At 49.9% G+C, this 20548-nt stretch overlaps 1 protein-coding gene across 10 annotated transcripts in view; it reads right to left on the bottom strand.

Annotated features, from left to right (window-relative positions):
- The window catches only part of LOC103127443 (rho GTPase-activating protein 27), a 104358-nt gene that overhangs the window by 41797 nt on the left and 42013 nt on the right, over positions 1–20548 (bottom strand). For 5 of the 10 annotated variants that reach the window (XM_060203308.1, XM_060203309.1, XM_060203310.1 and 2 more), the window contains 6 exons: positions 15219–16139; positions 12839–12984; positions 9389–9582; positions 4471–4534; positions 3763–3920; positions 612–2277 (listed from right to left, as the gene is read on the bottom strand). In XM_060203308.1, the coding sequence (XP_060059291.1) occupies positions 1932–2277; positions 3763–3920; positions 4471–4534; positions 9389–9582; positions 12839–12984; positions 15219–16139 (1829 nt within the window). In that variant the 3' untranslated portion in view covers positions 612–1931. Of the gene's footprint in view, positions 1–611; positions 2748–3762; positions 3921–4470; positions 4535–9388; positions 9583–12838; positions 12985–15218; positions 16140–20548 lie in introns of those variants that run through there. The other 5 variants (XR_009553001.1, XR_009553002.1, XR_009553003.1 and 2 more) reach the window with 2 other exon arrangements.

Genomic DNA, 20548 nt, shown 5'->3' with positions numbered 1-20548 from the left:
TGACAAGAGGGTGCTTCCTCTATAGGTTGAAAGGACAGGAAATTGCAGGCAGAATCCGCAGATCGGAATGTCATCTCTTTCAGTGCTGTTTTCCCAGGGAATCGGTCTGTTTCCTTCTTTCTTCACAATGGGGCTATCAATATCTCTCCTCCGCCCCAGGAGGCCATGAGACCTGCCTTGACCTGGCTCAAACAGCTTGTCCTTCCTAAGCCCTTCTCTTTCCTTAATTAACCTGTGAGAAACAGTCCTGAGGTTTCACATATTTCAGTGTCTGAGGTCTGTATTCTGACTTTAAGGCACAGGAAAGAAATTCCACAGGGGTGGAATTTCAGGCATCAGCTTCAGTTCAGTGTCTGTGAATGAACCTCCCCAAAACCCCTGAAATTCTATTCCTCAGGGCTGCCCTAGGGAAGGTAAGGGTGAAGTGTAAACTGCTACTATCATATCCCTACTCCATGTGCCACTCATCATCTGCCTATCACCCCTGCTCCCCCAACTGAGAGAGTGAGGACTGCAGAATAATGGTAGACCTGTGGTCCCCTCCCTCCAGCCTCTCCCCCCAACCCACCCCCACCAGCAACTACATTGGGATTCAAAAGTGAGGCCAGAGATTAGAAAGATTAGGTCTTTACTGTAATATCACTCAAACATCACACACACAGCAGTTCCTTCAATACATGGTAAAGCACTTCTCAGGGCCAGGGCCCCTTACCAGAAACAGTTTATTGCATAAAATGACATTATGGAGATAGATACTGAGGTTACTATCAGCTTCCCATTGGAGGTGAGGCAGGCAGAAGTCAACTCATCTGCAAGCAGTAGCAGCTTTTTGGTTTGGGGAGAGGGGCAGCACTAATGCTAATAATTTCCAGGAAAGTGGCAGTAGGTTCCTCAGGGCCTCACTCCTGCTGACTCCTAGGGCACCTCTGGAATCCAGTAGACTCACAAGCTCAGGAAAACAGGGCTCAGGGGGTGCTACCCCTACCAGGCCAGGTTTCTGCCCACATGGGGATCTGACTAGGCCATGTTTGCAGTGCAGCATTAATGCTGGTTGGGGCTGGGGGCTGGGGTGAGGACAGGATCCACTTTCCTGTCCAGGAGGCAGCTCCAGAGTGCTCAGTACATAGGGAAGCTGTGAGATGGCCTCTCCCTCCCTGCCTACTACTGTCGCCATTCTATTGCACAATTTACCCAGTTCCACAGGGCTGGGCAGGTGACTCAGCAGCAGAATCACCTCAATGGACAGGTGGGAGGAGGCTCATCTCTTGATGGTGACAAGCCATCTGCACCTGAGGCCTCCAGTCCATACTAAGCACAGGAAAAGATGGCCAGACGACTCCAGGCTGAGAAGGGCCTGCTGGGTCCAGAAAGGTGTGTGTGTGTGTCGGGGGCGGTGGAGGGGGGGGAGAGACAGAAAGTGGAGACATCACCTCCAGAGTGCCTCCCACACCTTAAGAGTTAATTGTCACCTTGGAGACAATTCCAGGCTTCACCCTCCTTTTTATAAAGGTGATAGTGCTCCAGCACATCTTCTAGTCCCTGGCAGTGCCCTTACTGGGCCAATCTGGTAAAGTGTCATGAATTCATGGCTTTGTAAACTCAGGCTGAGCATCCTTCCAGCAAGTGGCTTCTCCCCGACTCCCCTGTCCATCTCAGCAGCAGAGCTCTTCATGGAAGGCCAGGGGCTCACAGCTCCAGTGTGGCATCTGATAGCCATGGTGGGCATACTGGCTCCTCACCTGGACTTCTACCCTCTGGGGGTCCAGCAGGGCTCTGTCTCAACTGCTCAGTCAGGTGGGTGGATGGGTGCATCTCCCCAGAGCGACTGCAGCCACACCTTGCCCACCTGGCTGTGGGTCTAAGGCCAGAGCCAGGAGGGCACAGGGCTGAGGGTGGGCAAGATAATGGCCCTTCCCTGGAATAAGGAAGGTTCAAAAGTGCTGACAGTGCTGGTTCTCAGCCATCCTTTCTGCCACAGGGACCAAGGTTGCAGGCTTAAGAAGGGCCCCAGGGGCTGTGACAGGAAGAATGGTTATGGGCTTTTTAGGGGAGGAAGGTATGTCAAGGAGTGGAGGTGGGGTGGCTGGTCCTGGGGTGATTTGGCACATTATCCAAGCACCTGCAGAGGGTGAAGGAAGGCAGGGGCCCAGCTGATGGGCTGTGTCCCACTGGTGGCCTGCCTGCCTGGCCTTCTTACCACCCACAGGCTGGGGCTGAGCAGTTTCCTCACATCTGCTCAAGCTGAGGATGACTGGTTTCTTGGGTGGCTTGTGTAGGCTTAAGAATAAAAAAATAATTTCTGTTGAAATATGAAGAGGGGGAAGCCACCTTTAAAAAAGTAGACCTTTTAATCAGGAATGTGAAGTTGGAAACATGCCGGTATCTTGTTCCACAGTGTTTGAACAGCCCTAATGGAAGTGTCAGTGGGGGTGGGAGGGCTGACTAGTGTGAAAGCCCCTTCCCCAGCAGTGACATCATCAGGTGACATCATCAGGGCTTCCTCCGGTCAGTTCCTGCTCTGGCCTCCTTACAAGGGGAGATAGCTGCAATGCCTTGCAAGCGTATCCAGAATGGAGAAACCGATGGCAAACTCAGCTAGGACAGCTTATCCTCAGGGCTGGGACAGGCTGTGCAGTTAGGTGAGATTGTTCTGTTCTTGGTACTTGCGGCGGCGTGCACAGCGGGGACAGTCCTTCCTTGCCACAGCCTGGCAGCTCTGGTGGAAGACTGTCTTGCATTTGTCACACCTGAGTAGATGGACAAGTCCTGCTGTGCCAGTGGGACTGCGGCTGGCAGTGTCCCTGACCAGCACCCACTGGGAGCACCCTCCAATCCCAGGGTCTTGGGTGCCCCTCTCCACCCCAGACATAACCCAAGACTCTTGCAACAGAGCTTCCCCTAAGTCACAAGGATGCATGCTGATACTGTTTCCTTTTTTTTGTTGTTGTTTTGGTTTTGTTTCTTTAAATAAATGTTACTGAGGACTTTCTTGCCTATGGTTAAAACACTAAGCATTTTTAAGGTTTGGGAGGTGACACAATGGATAAAGTGTGAGACTTTTAAGCATGGGGTTCTGAGTTTGATTCCTAGTAATGCATATGTCAGAGCGGTGCTCTCTCATTCTCCTTCTTTTCCCTCCCTCTTTCTCATTAATATACAAGCATCTTAAAAGCAAAACAAAGAAACAAACAACAACAACAACAAACAAGCAAATACACTGCAGTTTAGCTGATTCAGCCCTCAGTCTATTAAGGGGCTCAATCCTGGCCAGGGAATGCCCCCACTAGTTCCATTTTCTACTCCTACATGGGTTGGTAGATGAACTCTTCAATTTAGAGGCTTCTGACAATGAGCAATAATGGAGACAAGGATGCTCATTACACTGGCAGAGGCACATGCCACCCACCAGGTAAATACTTTGTGCCAGGCTTTCTGTCAACTCCCCAGGGTCATGGTTCACTCAGCTCCTTATTCTCTACAAGCAAAGTCCCATCAGCAGAAAGGCCTTGCCCAGTCAGCATCGGCATCTTCTCCAGCAGATAGGTGGCACAGGGAAGTCCCGTGAGGACTCACCTTGTCTCCAGAGCTGACCTGGAGCTAGCTGTGGTGGGCCCTGGTGTGCGTTGCCTGAGACAACCTCAACACCCATGGCAGCAGCTATCTACTGTGCTCCCCTACAGTGCGCTGAGCCCTCAGTCCTGGAACCCTGGGGCCAGCTAGGGGTGGAGATGGGGCTAGGCAGCTGCCCAGTGTTCCACATACCTGACTGTGGTGTCAAACTCGAAGGGGAAGATGATGTCATGGTGGTGGCAGATCTGGCAGATGAAACCACGCTGGGTGCACAGGTCACAGTGGTAGACGTGCTGGGAGGCAAACTCGATCAGGGCCTTGAGGAATCCTTCATACACCCCTTCTGCAATCTGTGGGGGCAAGTGTGGGCCTTTCAGGCAGCTGTGCTGAGGCTGAGGCCATCTGCAAAAACCAGTCTGCTGTGGCTCAAGAAAACCTGCCCACAGAGAGCCCACCGAGAGAAGGGTTTTCCCACTTGGGCAAGACACCCCCACCCCAATCAGGCTAGGCGACGGGGGGCCTCCAGCCCTGCATACGAGGCTGGTAGGATTGTGGGGACTGGAGACAAGCCCTTGTATACTCCCCTGGAGGAAAGGACTCTCCCAAACTGTCACCCTGCTTGTCTATCCTCCCTCTGCCTTCCAAGCCTGGGGACAAGTCTAGAATCAGAGGGAGTGATCCTGGGCTTGCCTGGAGTGTGACCTGTTCCTGAGGGGATGGGAGCTCTGTTACCACTCTGGCAACTCAGGATACCACAGGGACCCCGAAAGGCTGAGGGCCACTGCCTCAACTGCAGTGAGCTGCAGGTGCTCCTTCCCATCTCCCTTTGATTTCTCCAAGGAGGGTCCTCTGGGGAGGCATGTTAGATGGTGGGGAGGGGGTACAGACAAACTTCCTCACCTGCTGGAGGTCAGCAACACTGTACTTGTGGGGAGACTCCAAGAGATAATTCCTATGGTTGAACCTTTAGAAAACACAAGAGTTTCCTTAGAAAGGTTGCCAAGACTGGGGCCAACCTGTGTGCTTTCATTCCTTGAGCAATGCTCACCTATATAAGCAACTCCTTCAGGGCAGGGCAGGGACCAACAGTGGCTTTCCACTGGGACTTGGACAAGCCTTTCCCAGAACCCTCAACAAGTCACTTAACCTCTCAGAACCTCTAACTCCATTGGAAAAGTGGTGCTATTTTGAGGACTAAATAGTTTATTTAAAATATTTGGCACTGCACCTAGCACATGGTAAACACTGATAGTTGACAATACTGTGTTTTAAGCTTGAAACTTACTGAGAGCAGTGCCTCAAGGTTTGTGGCAAAACTAAATGAATGAACATAAATTAAGGAAGTAGTGAGGGTGAGGGCTATACTAGAAGATAGTCTTTTCACAATGTGCAATGATGCACACTTTACATAGCTTTAAATTTCACTTGTCACTTATACCTCAATCAAGCTGGGGGGAAAAAACTAAAAGTATGAAATAATAAAATAGAAGACTGTAGAAATAATCAGAGGCTATGTGAGAGCTCATTTGGGAGGGTGCCCCCAGCATACCACATGGAATACTGCCAGGGTGGGGAGGGAGCTTTGGTGCTGTGGTATCTCTGTCTCTGAAAAGTTGGCTCAGAGCAGGGAAGCCTATAATGAGGGGGAAGCTGAGGAAAGTTATTGCTTGATACCAGGAACTGAGCTAAAGGCTTTATACAGACTAACTCACTTAGTTCTCACCATAATCCTGTGTGTGTGGAAATGAAGGCACAGAGAGGTCAAATAATTCTCCTCTGGTCACACAGCTACTAAGTGGCAGAGCTGAAATTTGAAGGCAGGAGTCTGGCTCCAGAGCCTGAGTCTCTTATTCACTGGGTGACTGCCTATAGGTGTTAGCTGTTGTCACTACTGCCTCTGTGACTAGAGACAGTGCTGGGGATGGAAATGCATAAGATGTGTCAGATGCCCTCTGCATCCTCTGGTCTAGTACAGGATCAGGCATCTGGTTTCAGTGTTATGTGAGAGGAACAGAGAGGTTTCCTAGGCCCTGAGGTTCCATTTCAGGGACGGATGGGAAGAGACAGGACAAGGGCTGAAGCACCAAAGACTGCTCTAATTTCCACCTCACCCATGGCAGGGATCTCAAGGCTTACATCCTGAGGAAGGGAGAGGAAACACCTGCAGAAATTTCCCTGGTAGACAAGTTGGCCTGGCCTTGTTGTGTGGGTCCTGGGGGTGGGGAAAGAATGCTCCAAGTTGGAGGAAGCTTGGGAGCCTGTCCTAGGGTGCCCAGAATCTCTGGGGGGCTGGATGGGACCAGCCCCAACAATCCAAGTTGGAGATGGCAAGCTCCACCCACCAGCACACAGGCTACACTATGCCCCGTGGGGTGAGGACACTGCTGTCTAGCTGCTTGGTTCTCTGAGCTGGTTTCCCAAGTAAACTTCCAGCTTTCTGGAAACAGGAAGTTGCCATTTATCACCAGGAAAACACAGGGGTGGGGGTGGGGGGTGGGGGTGGGTATACAGGCTGTCCCAGAGCAGGCAGGAAGGGTGGGGCTGCTTTGGATGGGACTCATCTCTGCTGTTTTCTCTCTGCCCATGGTCCTAGAGGCCCCAAGACTAGGCAGGCCCAGTCTACAACACAAACAGCTTGTTTGTGTTGTAGTTCAGTAGGCAAGCCACCTGGAGCTGGTGTACTCATGCACTCCAGGAGGGAAATCCACACTCCAGACCCACACTGGGGCTCTGTTCTCTAACCACACAATGAGGAGACCTCTCTCTGTCTTCCTCAGGGGTGAGGCTGAGGAATCAGGAGGCCTCTGACTGACAGTGAAAGAGGTAATGGACATGGGGCTAGGTGGTTGAGAATACACATTACCATGTACGAGCACTTAGGTTTAAGTCCCTGGTCCCTACCTGTAGGTGGGAAGCTTCAAGAACAGTGAAGCAATGCTGCAGGTGCCTCTCCTTCTCTCTCCCTCCCCACTCCCCCTAATTTCTCTTTATCCTATCAAATAAAAAGAAGAAATGGTTACCAGGGCAATGGGTTTGTCATGTAGACACTGAACCCCAAGAATAACACTGGTGGCAATTAATTAATTAAAAAGTATGGTGGCAGGGGACACAGCATAATGGTTATGTAAATAGATGCTCATGCATGAGGCACCAAAGTCCCAGGTTCAATCCCCCACAGCACCAGAAGCCAGAGCTGAAGAGTTAATGGAAAAAAATAAAATAAAATAAGGAAGTAAGGGGAAAAAAATTAAAAAGGCAGAAAGGGTACTGGTGAGGGCTGGCAGTTCTGGATCAGTCATGACCTGTGTCAGGTGAGTGTCTCCTCTGAGCCAGCTCCTCTTCTGTCTAACCCCCCAAGCATATGAAAGACAGATCTGAAATTCAGTGAACACACACCTTCATAGGGCAATTCTGTGCCAGCTCCTTCACAAAGGTCACTGGGGGCTTCTCCAGCCCTTGAAGACAAGCCCAGGCCTGCCAAACAATCCCCTTTCTCCCAGCGGACCCAGCTAGGATTCTGTGGCTGGCAAGGGGAACTCTGTTTAGATTTCACCTCCCACACACAACCTACACATTCCTCTCTGCCCCTCCCATCTTTTCACCTCCACTCTGGCCAACTCAGTCCCCCTCCATACTTATCTGAGAAAATTACTTACCATAACTCACCCCACCTCAGCCAGACTGGTCTCTTCTAAACCTCTTAACAGAATGTAACAGTCTAGAGCTCAAAAGCCTTTAACTGCTCCCCACTGCTGGCAGAATAAATCCCAAATGCCTGTAGTGTGACACAGAGCTTTTGAGGGTGGGTCCCTATATCCAGTTATACTTTGGGAGTCCTGGAGAGTCCCACTCCCACTCAGCTTCCCAGGTTCCCTTAAATAGGAAACTGGGGTACTCCATCCCCTTTCTTCTCTGTAGTTCTTTTGCTAAACCTGTTAAGTCCCTGAAGCTGTTTGTGTTGTAGCGATGCTGTTTCCAGTGTAGGGACAGAAAGAGGCTGGGGAGCATGATATAACGTGGTTAACGGTGCTGCAGAGGGGAGCTGAGCGCTCTGCTCCCCCACCTTTTACACTGATTGAATAATTACTACCTTTGCAAAGACACAGTTCTCTAAGTGAAAATGGAGAAGAGCTCTACAAACTGTCAGCTCAGGGGCCAGGTGGTAGCGCACCTGGTTAAGTGCACACATTACAGTGCACAAGGGTCCAGGTTCAAGCCCCTGGTCCCCACCTGCAGGGGGAAAGCTTCACAAGTGGTGAAGTAAAGCTGTAGATGTCTCTTTTCCTCCCTAACTCTCCCACCCCTCTCAATTTCTGTCTCTATCCAACAATCAAACAAACAAACAAACAAACAAAAACTGTCAGCTCTGACACCACCTCCTAGGAGCTTACCTAACCCACCTGTCTGTCCCTGTCCCTGTCCAGGCTTGAGTCCCTCATGTGGCCACTCACCCTCACAATTCTGGGAGGCCACATGAACTTGAGAGCGAACTACTGGCCCAGTTTACAGACAAGACAGCTGAGGCTCTGGGAAGCGAAGACCCACAGTGTGGGTCTGGGATAGGCACACAAACACAGGCCAAACACACAGCAAGTACACAGTGCTGTCACTCAGGGATGGAGCAGCAGGGTGAGGACAGGGGAGCAGACCCACCCTGAAGGCATCTAGTCTCCCCAGGTCTGTAGACACATCTGCATATGGAAGATGATAGGGTTCCACCTAACTCAAGCTTTCACCGTCCTGCTCAAGGGTCAGAAGGGTGGCCTCAAAAGCTCAGGGTCTTGCTGTGCAGCTGTTGATAGAGACAGGCAGAACCTCCCAGGGGACCAGCCTCCTAGACTTCATGGTGACCCCCCCACAGGGCTTTCTTCCAGGCCTATAGAGAATAGGGCCCAGGGCTGAGGGGGCACAGCTCATCAGAAAAGTGGTCCCTGTGCCAGGCTGTGGAGTAGAGGGACTTGTGAGAAACCCAGCAATAAGGCCCAACTGGGCCATGGGCAACAGCTCCTCCACAAGACATCTGCCCTCCTGAGTGCCCAGGACTGCACAGCCCTGTAGAAGGTGTCACTCCTATCTAAAGCACTAAAGGCAAAGGCCTCTAGGGCCTGGGTACCCAGAGGCTTCCTAAAAGGCACCCTGATGTCACTCTCCTCCAAGAATCCTGGAAGGCATGTTGCCATGGATGGCAGCAAAGCTAGCAAAGCTGACCTAGAGGTCTGGCCAGGGGAGGAGTGGCTTCTCAGCCTGGCTCTCTCCACACTCCCCACCAAGGGCCCCATAGTCACAGTTCTCCCTGTGCTTTTCTGAACAGCATCTTCTTTAGGGCCTGGATACACTGTCTTTTCTGTCTGAAACACTCTCTGCTGCTTCTCTTCTGCCTCACTCCTCCAAGAAGTCTTCCCTTCCGACCCCTCCCTCCAGTCTGGGTGAGAGGAGCCACCTTTGTTGTTCCAGGGCTGCCTCTGTCTCCCTCCTGGCCCCCAGTTATAGCTGCTGTCTCTTCTCTACTTCCCTTCAAGATGGCAGGACCCAGGTCTACCTTGCTCAGCACTGCAGCCCCCACATTTGGCCCTGTGCTGGGCAAATTTAAGTATATTCTCAATATGTTTGTGCTCAGTGACTGACTGATTGAATGAATGAATGAGTACCTAAACAAAGAACGGCCACTCCTCAAGCACATGACTATTTCTCATGTCCAGTGGAAAGGAGATAGCCACCAGCCCTGGCATTTCTCCTGTGAGAGTGCCTTGAGCAGTGTGTGTATGTGTGTGTGTGTGTGTGTGTGTGTGTGTGTGTGTGTCCCTGCATTGGTGCTCACCTCTTGCTGAGCTCCTTCAGGGCCCCGCTTCGGCACAGGCCCAGGTAATCCCCCAGAAGCTTCAGCTGCTCACGGCTCCTCTCAATAAGGTGCATGCGCTCCACGTGGTCGTACAGGGATGAGTTCACCAGCTGCAGATTGATGAGGGGCTGTGCCCGGATCTGCGTCAGGAACTTAAGGGCCTGCCGGCAGATCTGAGGAAACCACTGGGTGTCAGCGACGGGAAAGAACGGCCACTCATCCCTGCAGCCACCCACCCAGGGGAGGGGTACCATCTTTATTTCACAGATGGGAAAACAGAGGCTTGTGAGGTGAAGTGACATGATCATGGTCTGCAGTTCATTAAAGTCAGGACTTGGATCCATCTGATCTGACACCCAGACCCACTCTCCCTCCAGTGTACCTGCTGCCCCTCCTCCCATCCATGCTGGGATGGAGGAGAGCTGCTCTCTTCAGCTTTTTCCTTCCTTCAGCCCCTCCCAGGCCTCCTGGACATTCCCCATGGCTTCCTGTCTTCCCTGCCCCCAAGAGCCTGCCTGCAGGAAACAGGCGCTACCCCCTAGGCTGGCTGACTCAGAAACCAGGTGACTGGACTGAGCCAGGCTCCAAGCACAGGAAGCCACAGATCAGACTCAGCTTAGCATGAAGTTTCCCGAGCATCTCAGTTCTCACCAGCAGCACCAACCAGGGCTCCCCCAAATCTCCATGTGAGGGGAGGGATCAATCTCAGCCTTGCCTAACAGGGCATTAAAGGCTCTGCTCTCAGCCCTATCCCTAATGCTGAAGTGACTCAGAAGCTAGACACATCCCGTCTTCATCCTCACGACAAGCCAGCAGGTACTGTGTCATCGTCCTTCATTTAATAAATGAGAAACTGAGGCTTAGAGACGCTAACATGGCTTAATGTTGGACAAGCTGGTGGAAAGTGGAGCCTGGGCCTGCCCACACCACCTCAAGGCCGCCCCCTCCTCCACAATGAGAAGGATGGAGGAGCGGAAATGTCCTCCACCAGCAACAGCTATGCCGTGCCTGGGGTCAGGCTTCGGGTTAGAACCGGATTTCAATCCTGTCTCCACCACTTCCTCATGGTATGACTTTAAGACACTTGCTCAATCTCTCTATGACTGGGTTTCCTTATCTGAAAGGTGGGGGTGGGGGAAGCAGAAGTTCTTACCTCATGGCATTTTGAGTTTTCTTTCAGATTTGTGTTTATTTGTGATTTAAAGGATATTCCACATAACTATCAGTTCCATGAGTGCCTACAGTGGCCCCACTGTGGCCTGGCTATCCCCAAAGAGCCAGGAAGGTAACAGGGCCCCCAGAGGCTGTCACACTGGGTGGCTCAGGAGGCTCTAGTCTCCTGTCTCCCAGCTCCACTGGCATCTCTGGTGTCCAAGAGCCCTGTGGTTCCAACACTCCCCCACTCCACCCCACCCCTCATTGATGGGCAGCTCAGTGGCAAAGCCCTGGTGACTCAGACTGCTGCTCCATCCCTGACCAGGTCCTGTCCACAGCTTGGCCTCAGGCATGGGGTACAGCCAGATGAAGTAACATGCAGGAATGTGTGCCCCAAACTGCCATGCTCTGTAGACAGGCAGGGCCTTCATCCTCCCAGGGACTGCCTCTAACCCATGGATCTAGAGGAGGCAGACAAAGAGTCTGCATTCCCAGGCTGACGTCCTGCCATGCTCCAGGCAGGCCTCACACAAGTGGGTCAGCCAGAGTGGTACCAGCCAAAATAAATCCCCAGGCCTGAGATTTTTTTCCTGATTTCAGATATGCCTAAAGAAGTACAATTTCCTAGCTCAAAAAAAAAAAGAAGTGTCTTGGATGGGGGTTGACAGCATAATGTTTATGCAAAGAGACTCTCAGGCCTGAGGCTCCAAAGTCTCAGGTTCAATCCACCACACCACCACAAGCTAGAGCTGAGCTGAGCCTGACCCCCTATTCACAGCTTTTACAGACAAGAAAACAGTTAAATAATTTGCTTGTGGTAACACAAATAGGTAAGTGACTAAGCTCAAGTGGAGAATAGGAACACCAAAGATCTTAGAATACATATTATTGGGGGCCAGGAGATAGTGCAGCGGGTTAAGTACACATGGCGCGAAGCACAAGAACTGGCATAAGGATCCTGGCTCCCCACCTGCAGGGGGGTTGCTTCACATGCGGTGAAGCAGGTCTGCAGGTATCTATCTTTCTCTCCTCCTCTCTTGATTTCTCTATCCTATCCAACAATAATAATAACAGTAATAAAAACAAAAACAATGATAAACAACAAGGGCAACAAAAAAGGGGAAAAAGTAGCCTCCAGGAGCAGTGGATTTGTGGTGTGGGCACCGAGCCCCAGTGATAACCCTAGAGGCAAAAAAACAAAACAACAACAACCAAAAAACCATATTATTGGGCTGGGGAGGCAGCATAATGGTTATGCAAAAGGCTTTCATGCCTGAGAATCTAACATCCTAAATTTAAGGCTTATGGTACCACCATAAGCCAGAACTGAGCAGTGCTCTGGTCTGTCTGTATCTCCCTCATTAAAATAAAGAAAATATTTTTAAAAGAATACATATTATTAAAAAACATTTGGTAAGGAGTCTGGCGGTAGCACAGCGGGTTAAGAGAAGGTGGCACAAGGTGCAAGAACCGGCGCAAGGATCCCGGTTCCAGCCCCCAGCTCCCCACCTGCAGGGGAGTCGCTTCACAAGTGGTGAAGCAGGTCTGCAGGTGTCTATCTTTCTCTCCCCCTCTCTGTTTTCCCCTCCTCTCTCCATTTCTCTCTGTCCTATCTAACAACGACATCAATAACAACAACAATAACTACAACAATAAAGCAACAAGGGCAACAAAAGGGAATAAATAAATATTTTTTTTAAAAAAGCATTTGGTGAACACAAAAAATACCCAAGATGCGACACTAAGTGAAAAAGCAGCAGGAGTCCAGTGTGATCCTGACTTTACAAAATTAGATATATGAGTAAATAAATGTATAGGTAAGGCTCACACAGCCAACCAACCAACCATCCAATCATACACCCACATTCATCTACCCATTCACATCCATTTGTATATCTACACACAAACACATTACCTATCCATTCATCCCCCTACCTATTCAGTCTATCTTATCTATCCTTTCTGTCCTCTCCATATCTATACACCTACCTATTTACCTAGTTCCCACTGCCTTAAAACACTTTTGGTGTGAATCATGGGGAGCCATCCTAAGTCCTACCTGAGGTCCAAGGTAACACTGAGTGGCTCAGCGGCTGAGGACTGGCCCAAGTTTTTCTCTTAGTCTGCATCATGGGGCATGAACTAGCAACCTTGACTTCCCTAGAACCAACTTTCTCCAACCAGAGCAGTACAGAGAAATGACCACCCCCCGTCCCACCCTGCCCGTCATTTCACAGTCTTGTGTAATCAGATCAGGGAAGGCTCAATAGTTACCGGCCTCTTGGTGAGATCCCAGTTGTGGATGATCCTGGCTGGAATCACTGAGGCATCATCTTGGTGGCAGATGTCACAGTAATATAGGCCAGAGAAGGCACAGAGCTTGGGTCGCACAAATGAGAAGCCTATCTGCCGGGAGCATCCTGGAGAGAGAGACGGGGTGAGTGGCAGTGGGGGCAGAGCCAGCATCTGAATAGTCAGACTGCTGTGGCAGAAAGGGCCAGCCACTCCAGAGAAGTATAGAGATAAAAAGGACCATCTTTTGTGCATATCGCTATCACTCAGAACCGACCCTATTAATCTTTACAACAAAGTATAAGAATCATCACTGACCTATGCTGGAGAGACTGATGGCAAACCTGCAGTCACATGACAATCTAGTGGCATGGCAGAGACTCACATGGTGGAGACTCACATGGCGGGTGTGGGTTAGTGCTAGGTCCTGCATTTTCTTTTTATTATTATTATTAATTTTTTAATATCTTTATTTATTGAATAGAGACAGCCAGAAATCGAGAGGGTAGGGGAGATAGAGAGGGAGAGAGAAAGACAGACAGACACCTGCAGCCCTGCTTCACCACTTGCAAAGCTTTCCCTCTGCAGGTGGGGGCCAAGGGCTCGAACCCGAGTCCTTGAGCACTGTAACATGTGTGCTCAACCAGGTGCGCCACCACCCAGTCCCAGTCTTGCATTTTCTTACACAAGCTGCTCTTGTTCAGTGTCCCCACTGTTTGCTCACTCTTCCTCAAGGACCACGTCTCTGCTAGAATCCAGAAGTGGAAGAACTAAGACAGGGCCTTAGCAGTTAGGAATGGAGCTGGGGACATGCCGCAGCCATAGGCGACAGGGCAATCTGGACATCACCTGGTGCCAGCTTGAAGCCAGAGCTTCCTGATGCCTCAGACTGTGGTGCAGGGCTTAGCTCCAACCCCTCTGCTGACACACCTCCACAGCAGGGATGGGAGGAGGGTGTGTGTGCCTTGAGCCCAGGGCAGGACAAATGTCTAGCTAAGTCCTGTGCATGAGACCTGCCTGGGGACTAGAAGGGCCAGCTTCTCTGCTTACTCACTGCCTTGTCCTGACTGTCACCAAACTGTTTCAAGAATCTGTCTCAGTATCTGTAAAATTCAGTTACTAGTTGCTATTTTGTGGGGTTACTACAAGTTCAAATGACACAAGTCCTGAGATTGTCCTGTAAATGCTGAAATATAACCTAGGCAGATGTCAGTGGCTTGCTAAACTAAGCTTACAGGGAGAAAGGAATCCCAGGCTCCCACCCTGCTCTTCACAGGCTGGTAGGAGCAAGTGTGGAGAGGGCTGTCCCACCAACATGAAGGAACCCTCTTCAGCTGTCATGGGAGCCTGGCCTCCTCCTTGAGCACAGCACTCACAGGCTGGGGAGAAAAGTGTGTTAAAAGGTGGCTGGGGATGAGGAGTGAGTGGTGACTGGAAGATACTTTTTGCAGGAAGCTCTGCTCTGCCTAGCTCCTCCTGCACTCCAGAGGCATCGCCGCAGACCACTTCTTCAGTCCTGAAGCAGACTCTCCCGTCCCACAGGTTCTACCCCAACAGACTGGCTCCTAAACCAGTGTATAGTTATGCCACTTGCTCAGGCACTCTACAGCAGGCAACATGCTCAAAGTTTACCCAGGGGGCTTAGGGGTTGGGAAAGGGTGTGTGTATGGGTTGGGAAGAAAAGCTTACTATGGAACAAGAGCAGAGGGATATTATGCAGCTTGCCATGTGTGTGACCTGTACTGAAGGAAGCTTTGGTGCTGTGGTCTCTTGGTCTTTTTTCTGTCTGTCGTGTGTGTGTGTGTGTGTGTGTGTGTGTGTGTGTGTGTGTGTAATTTTTACCTCCTCAACTCAGGGCTTGGGAGAAAAAATAAGTAAGTAGGGCTGGAGAGATCTCATAATGGTTATATAAAAGACATTCATGCCTGAGAAAACAAAGGGCCCAGGTTCAAGCCCCAACACCACCAGAAGCCACAGCTGAGCAGTGCTCTGGTAAAAATAAATAACTAGACAGCAGAGAGTAGTGCTGAGGGGAGAGAGTTGAGGTTGGGGGGATTTGGAGATCCAGTGTCCTATGGTGGAGGATGACAGTCTGGAAGAGGTGAGGTATGCTGACACTACCTTGCGGAGATGTGGAATTGTACCCTTGTGACGATAACCCCAAACTAAAGTTTTAATAAAGTGAAACAACAAGAGAGTAGACAGGACCTAGCTAAGATACAAGTTATGGGGCCTAGCCATCTAGGTTCTCACTCTGGCATGGCTCTTGCTAGTTGTATGGACCTGGCACAGAATATCAGAGGCTAAAGCTGAAGCCCTGCTGGGGAGAGTCAGGCTGCAGGTAGTAGGAACAAGTAGGCACCTGCACAGAAGCAGCCCTGGGAGTCAAGGCCCTTCTCCGTGGGGATGGCCACCAGGTACTGTAGCAGGAAACCATTCTCCCGTGTGGCGAACTTCAGCACCTCCTGACAGTTTTCATCCAGACTTCCACCTAGTGTCATAGCCTCCTCTGCTGTCTCCAGGTAGGATGCTAAAACCTTGCGCACCAAGTCTCTCCAGAGTGTTGCTTCTTTGGCATTCCTGGCCTGCAACTTCAGGACAGCCTTGGCCGTGATGATTTTGAAGAAGGCTGGGCCCCCGAGACTGGCATCTGGCAGGATATCACGAATGGTCTCCACTCCGTGGCTGTCACTTAACATCTTCTCATTGTTCTTCACTCGGAAACACTTCAGAGATTCCAATGACAGGGAGAAAATATAGGGCACCCAGGTTTTGTCTGTATACAGGTACAGGAGAGATTCTTTTATGGCGTCCTGCTCAGGGACATGGGCAGAGGACCAGTCTAATGGCGTGCCCTGGAGTGTCTCGGGCTCTGGACGCAGGTGTGAGTGGAGAGGGGCACCTCCCTGGGGGGCCTCTGGAGGGTCCTCAGGCTCATCTGGGTACTGGATATACACCCACTCGTCCTCCTGCTGGGGCCGGCACTTCTGCAGGGCCTCCCGTACCCGGTCCAGCCAGTCTTCAGCTTCATCCCTGGAGGGGGCACGAAAGGTGAGCTTCTTGCCAGAAAAGACCAGCTCGAAGCGGCCATCACTATGGGCCGGTCCCACGGACTCACAGCGCAGCAGTGAGCAGTTCTCCAAACAGGTGCGTTCCTCATCACTCAGGTAGAGGCGGAACTCCAGTGGGGAGAGCTCACAGAAGAACTCCTTCCAGATGCCCATGGCTCCCCGCCGCTCCAGCGTGCCCAGCTTCATGAGACCCCGGAATGGGTTGGATAGCCCTGGAGGCAGAAAGAGGTAGCTGAAACAATGACTAGGCCTGTTGCTTTTCCACCCCAGGGCCTTCAGTGGGTAGGGACCAAGTGACTGGTCCCAAATACAGGGTAGCCATGGGGCCAGACAGAAACTGTCTTTGAGGGGGGCCAGGCAGTAGCACACCTGGTCAAACACACACATTACAGTGCTCAAGGACCCGGGTTCAAGCTCCTGGTCCCCAGCAGCAGGGGGAAAGCTTCACGAAGCAGTGAAGCAAGGCTACAGGTGTCTCTCTCCCTCTCTATCACCCTCCTTCCTTCTTGATTTCTGGCTATATCTATCCAATAAATAAAGATAATAAGAAAATTAAAAAACCTGTCTTTGAGTGCTTTCATCCCGTTCTTTTTTAAATATTTATTTATTTATTCCCTTTTGTTGCCCTTGTTGGTTTACTGTTATAGTTATTATTGTTGTTATTATTGATGTCCTCGTTGTTGGACAGGACAGAGAGAAATGGAGAGAGGAGGGGAAGACAGAGGAGGAGAGAAAGACACCTGCAGATCTGCTTCACTGCTTGTGAAGAGACTCCCCTGCAGGTGGGGAGCCGGGGGCTTGAACCGGGATCCTTATGTTGGTCCTTGCGCTTTGCGTCACCTGCACTTAACTCTGTGCTACCGCCCAACTCCCTTTCATCCCGTTCTTAACCTACGCTGTTCACCATGCTCCTAAACTTCATGGAAATAACAAAAGTTCTTGAAAGATTGTCTCTATATACCCCTCAGTTGCTCTGCCCCCCCCATCCCTTCTAGCATCTGCACCCATATTTGGTCCTTCCTGCTATTGGCAAGGGTGGGCTGAATGTGCCTCTGTAGGAACTCAGCTTCTCCACGTGATGTACAGCCCTCTCCTTTCTGCCCAAGGACCAAGACAGTGCTCCAGCTATCTTCCTCTTCCTCCTCCTGCATGGCTGTGCTCTCCTGTCTCTACTGAATTGTTCCTAATAGTATATAAACATGGAATTTTTTTCTCCCATCCTTAAAAACTTCTCTTGTAGAGGAGATAGCATAATGGTTACACAAAGAGACCCTCATGCCTGAGGTTCCAAAGTCCCAGGTTCAATACCCTGCAACACCATAAACTAGAGCTGAACAGTGTTCTGGTGAAAAATTAATCAACTATTTAATAAAATAGGGGGCCAGGTGGTGGTGCAGCTGATTGAACTCACATATTACCATGCTCAAGGACCCGGATTGAATACCTCACTTCCTACCTATAGGTGGAAAGCTCAAAGCTTCACAAGCAATGAAGTAGGTCTCTTTCTCTTTTCCTATTTTTAAAAATTTGCTATTGGATAGAGACAGAGAGAAACTGAGAGAGAAGGGGGAGATAGAGAAGAAGAGAGACACCTGCTTCACCACCTGTGAAGCCACTCCCCTGCAGGTGGGGAGCCGGGGGTTTGAACTGGGATCATAACCAGTCCTTGCACTTTGTGCCATGTGCGCTTAACCTGCTGCACCACCACCCGACTTCCTTCTTTCTCTTTTCCTGTTTATCCCTTCCCCCTCTCAATTTCTCTCTGTCCTATCAAATAATAGGGGGGAAATGACCACTAAGAGCAGTGAACTTACTGTGCTAGCACCAAGCCTCATCAATAACCTTGGTGGCAATAAATAAAGAAATAAACCTTGACTTCTCAATTCACATTTCCAGTTACCATCCTTGATAGTGAGGCCTCTGAAAAAAGCAGCACCCCCTGATCCCATCAGGCTTCTGCCCCCTCATTTTACGGAAGTTATGCTCAGGGATATTGTCATTCCTCCATTATTGCCAAATCTGAAGGCCAATCCTTGGTCCATATTGGGCCTGACCTATCAGCACCACTGGCCACAGCTGAGCCCTCCTTCCCTCATGAGACGTGTCCCTGGCTGGGCTGCTGAGAGTTCTCCTCTGTCCTTGCCTGGCCATGCCCTCTCCTAGGCTCACTCCTCCACCTCAATGATTTCTCCATGTTGGGATGCCTGGAGCTCAGATCTTGTTTTTTTTTTTTTTTCCTCTCTCTCTTCTTTCCCCTGACCTCCACTTTCCAGCTGGTCTTACTTACGCTCAGGACATGTCAACGACTCGCAAATTTCTACCCCCAGCCTGGACCTCACCCTTGAGCTTCTGGTTCAGGTTTCCACCTGCTTCACATGTCACCATGTCCAGAAATAAATTCCTGAATCTATTCTCTGGATCTGCTTTTCTAATGTTCCTGCCTCATAAAATTTTAAAAATTTTCTAATGTTTTTAATTTTCCTCATTTTCTAATGTTCCTGCCAGCTGCTTGGGCTATGAATATCATCCTTGACTTTCTTTTGCACCTCACACCTGATGCATCAGGGAGTCCTGTTGGTTTATCCAGAAGCTTCCACTTTTTACCATCTCCAGCACTGCCTCATGGTTCAACCCTGGCCTGAGTTATGGTCATAGCTTCCTAATGGCCTCTCTGCCCCTACATGAGTCAACATATGAGTCAAGCTCACCCTTTTAAAAGGAACTCATAACAGTGCCTCTGCCCAGACCCTCAAATGGCTGCTGGCTTCCTTGGAGGAAAGATCAAAGCTTCTCTATCTCACTGACCACATGCCTAATCATGTCCTAGTCTCCTCTTCTGTTTTGACTGTTCCCAACTCAGGAGCTTTGCAACTGTTCCCTCTGTCTGACACAAAGGTGGCCTTGTTCTCCCTCCTTCCCTCTACATTCCCTGAGCGTCACCTTATTTGCGGGAGCCCCTTTGCCATCCTGGATGAGTGCACACCTCACCTTAGCATGCTAACTTAGTGTTCCTCACAGCAATTATTGCCATTTGCCAGACTGAACTAGATGTTTACTTGATTTTCTCATTTCCTGTCTCCAACAAGAGACAATGAGTCCCAGGAAGAAACACTGTTTTGGTTTCAGTTGTATTGCCAACACTCAGTGCCTAGTACAGAACAGATGCCCTGTACATACTTGCTGAGTGAGGGAGGGCTGTGCAGCACATACTACTCCATGTAGCTGACAGGCAGGGGCCCAAAGGACACAGTTCCCTTCTCCTAGCCTAGAGGACCTTCAGAGATTTTAAACAATGGTACAGGGACTTCCTACACCCCCCCCCCCCAGGAGCTGATGACTGGTACACAATGCACACCTTCTCTGGTCTAGTTACCATCACAAGGGCTGACCAAAAAAAAAAAAAAAACCTGAAAGAAGTCAGCACGGAGGTCAGGGCTCTATCTACATAGCCCCCCCCCCCCCCCGTTAGAATTTCAGGGATCTCACCAGAATCTTTGTTGTGCCATTGAAAAGAGAAAATTTTGTTCTCAACTGAGGGATTTCTCTAGGACTCACTTTTTGTTGTTAGTTTGTTTATTAGAGTTGCTGAAAAACTGGTTGTGGTTATTTCACAATTTATGGAATTCCACAGGGTGTGGAGATGAAGTTGGCCTCACTGTAAATAGCAGCAGAGGACACTAGACAGACAGACCTGATAAATCCCAGCAGAAAGTAGCAAATCAACCACCTGGAACAAAAGCCCAGGGAAGAAGCCAGAAGGCTGAGGTAGGGTGGAGATTTCTGTACCACTACATGATTCAGAAGGCAGTTTCAGGAGAAGCATTTCCCATTTCAGTAAATCCAACAGTATTTTTGTGCTCTATAGGCAGTTTTGAGCATCAGTCTGTTTAGATTTCATTAAATTTATTTTATTATTTGTTACTATTATTATTTTAACCAGCGTACTGCTCAACTCTGGCTTATGGTGGTGCTGGGGAGCAAACCTGCAACCTTGGGGCCTCAAGCAGAAGAATCTGTTTGCATTACGCTATCTCCTCCACCCTTTAGTTTTAATTAAGAGGGAAAGGAGATAGAGGAAGAAGGGGAGGAAGACACCTGCAGCACTGTGAAGCTTCACCCCTTCATGTTGGCACTAGGGGCTTGAACCCAGATCCTTGTGCATGAGAATGTGTGTGCTCAACCAGATGTTCCAATGCCTGGCCCCCAGTTTCTTTATAGATTTTATGAGAAAATATATACTTTTCTCAAACATCTTCTTGACTGACTTAATGAAGGTGTCTCTTATGAAAACATCTTGAGACTTGGTTTTTCTAATGAGAAGACACCACCCAAATGGGAATGGAAACATTAGACATTAGAGCTGTTTGGCCCCAGGTTTGATCTCCAGCACCATTTTTGTCAGAGCAGAGCAGTGCTCTGGTTTCTCTCTCCCTCAATCATAAAAGTATTATTAAGAAAAAGAGCTCCTGAAATTAGTGCAGCCTAGAATGTTCCTAGCCATGACCACAGAATGCAACTCAGACCCACAGAATACAACTCAGACCCACAGGGATGCAGAGTTTACATAGGCTCTTGTGACAAATATGGGCCCCAGATCAAATCTATGGGGTTTACAGATAAC

The sequence above is a fragment of the Erinaceus europaeus genome, chromosome 12 (assembly GCF_950295315.1).
Source record: "Erinaceus europaeus chromosome 12, mEriEur2.1, whole genome shotgun sequence".
NCBI lineage: Eukaryota > Metazoa > Chordata > Mammalia > Eulipotyphla > Erinaceidae > Erinaceus > Erinaceus europaeus.
This window is presented reverse-complemented; position numbering and strand designations above follow the sequence as displayed.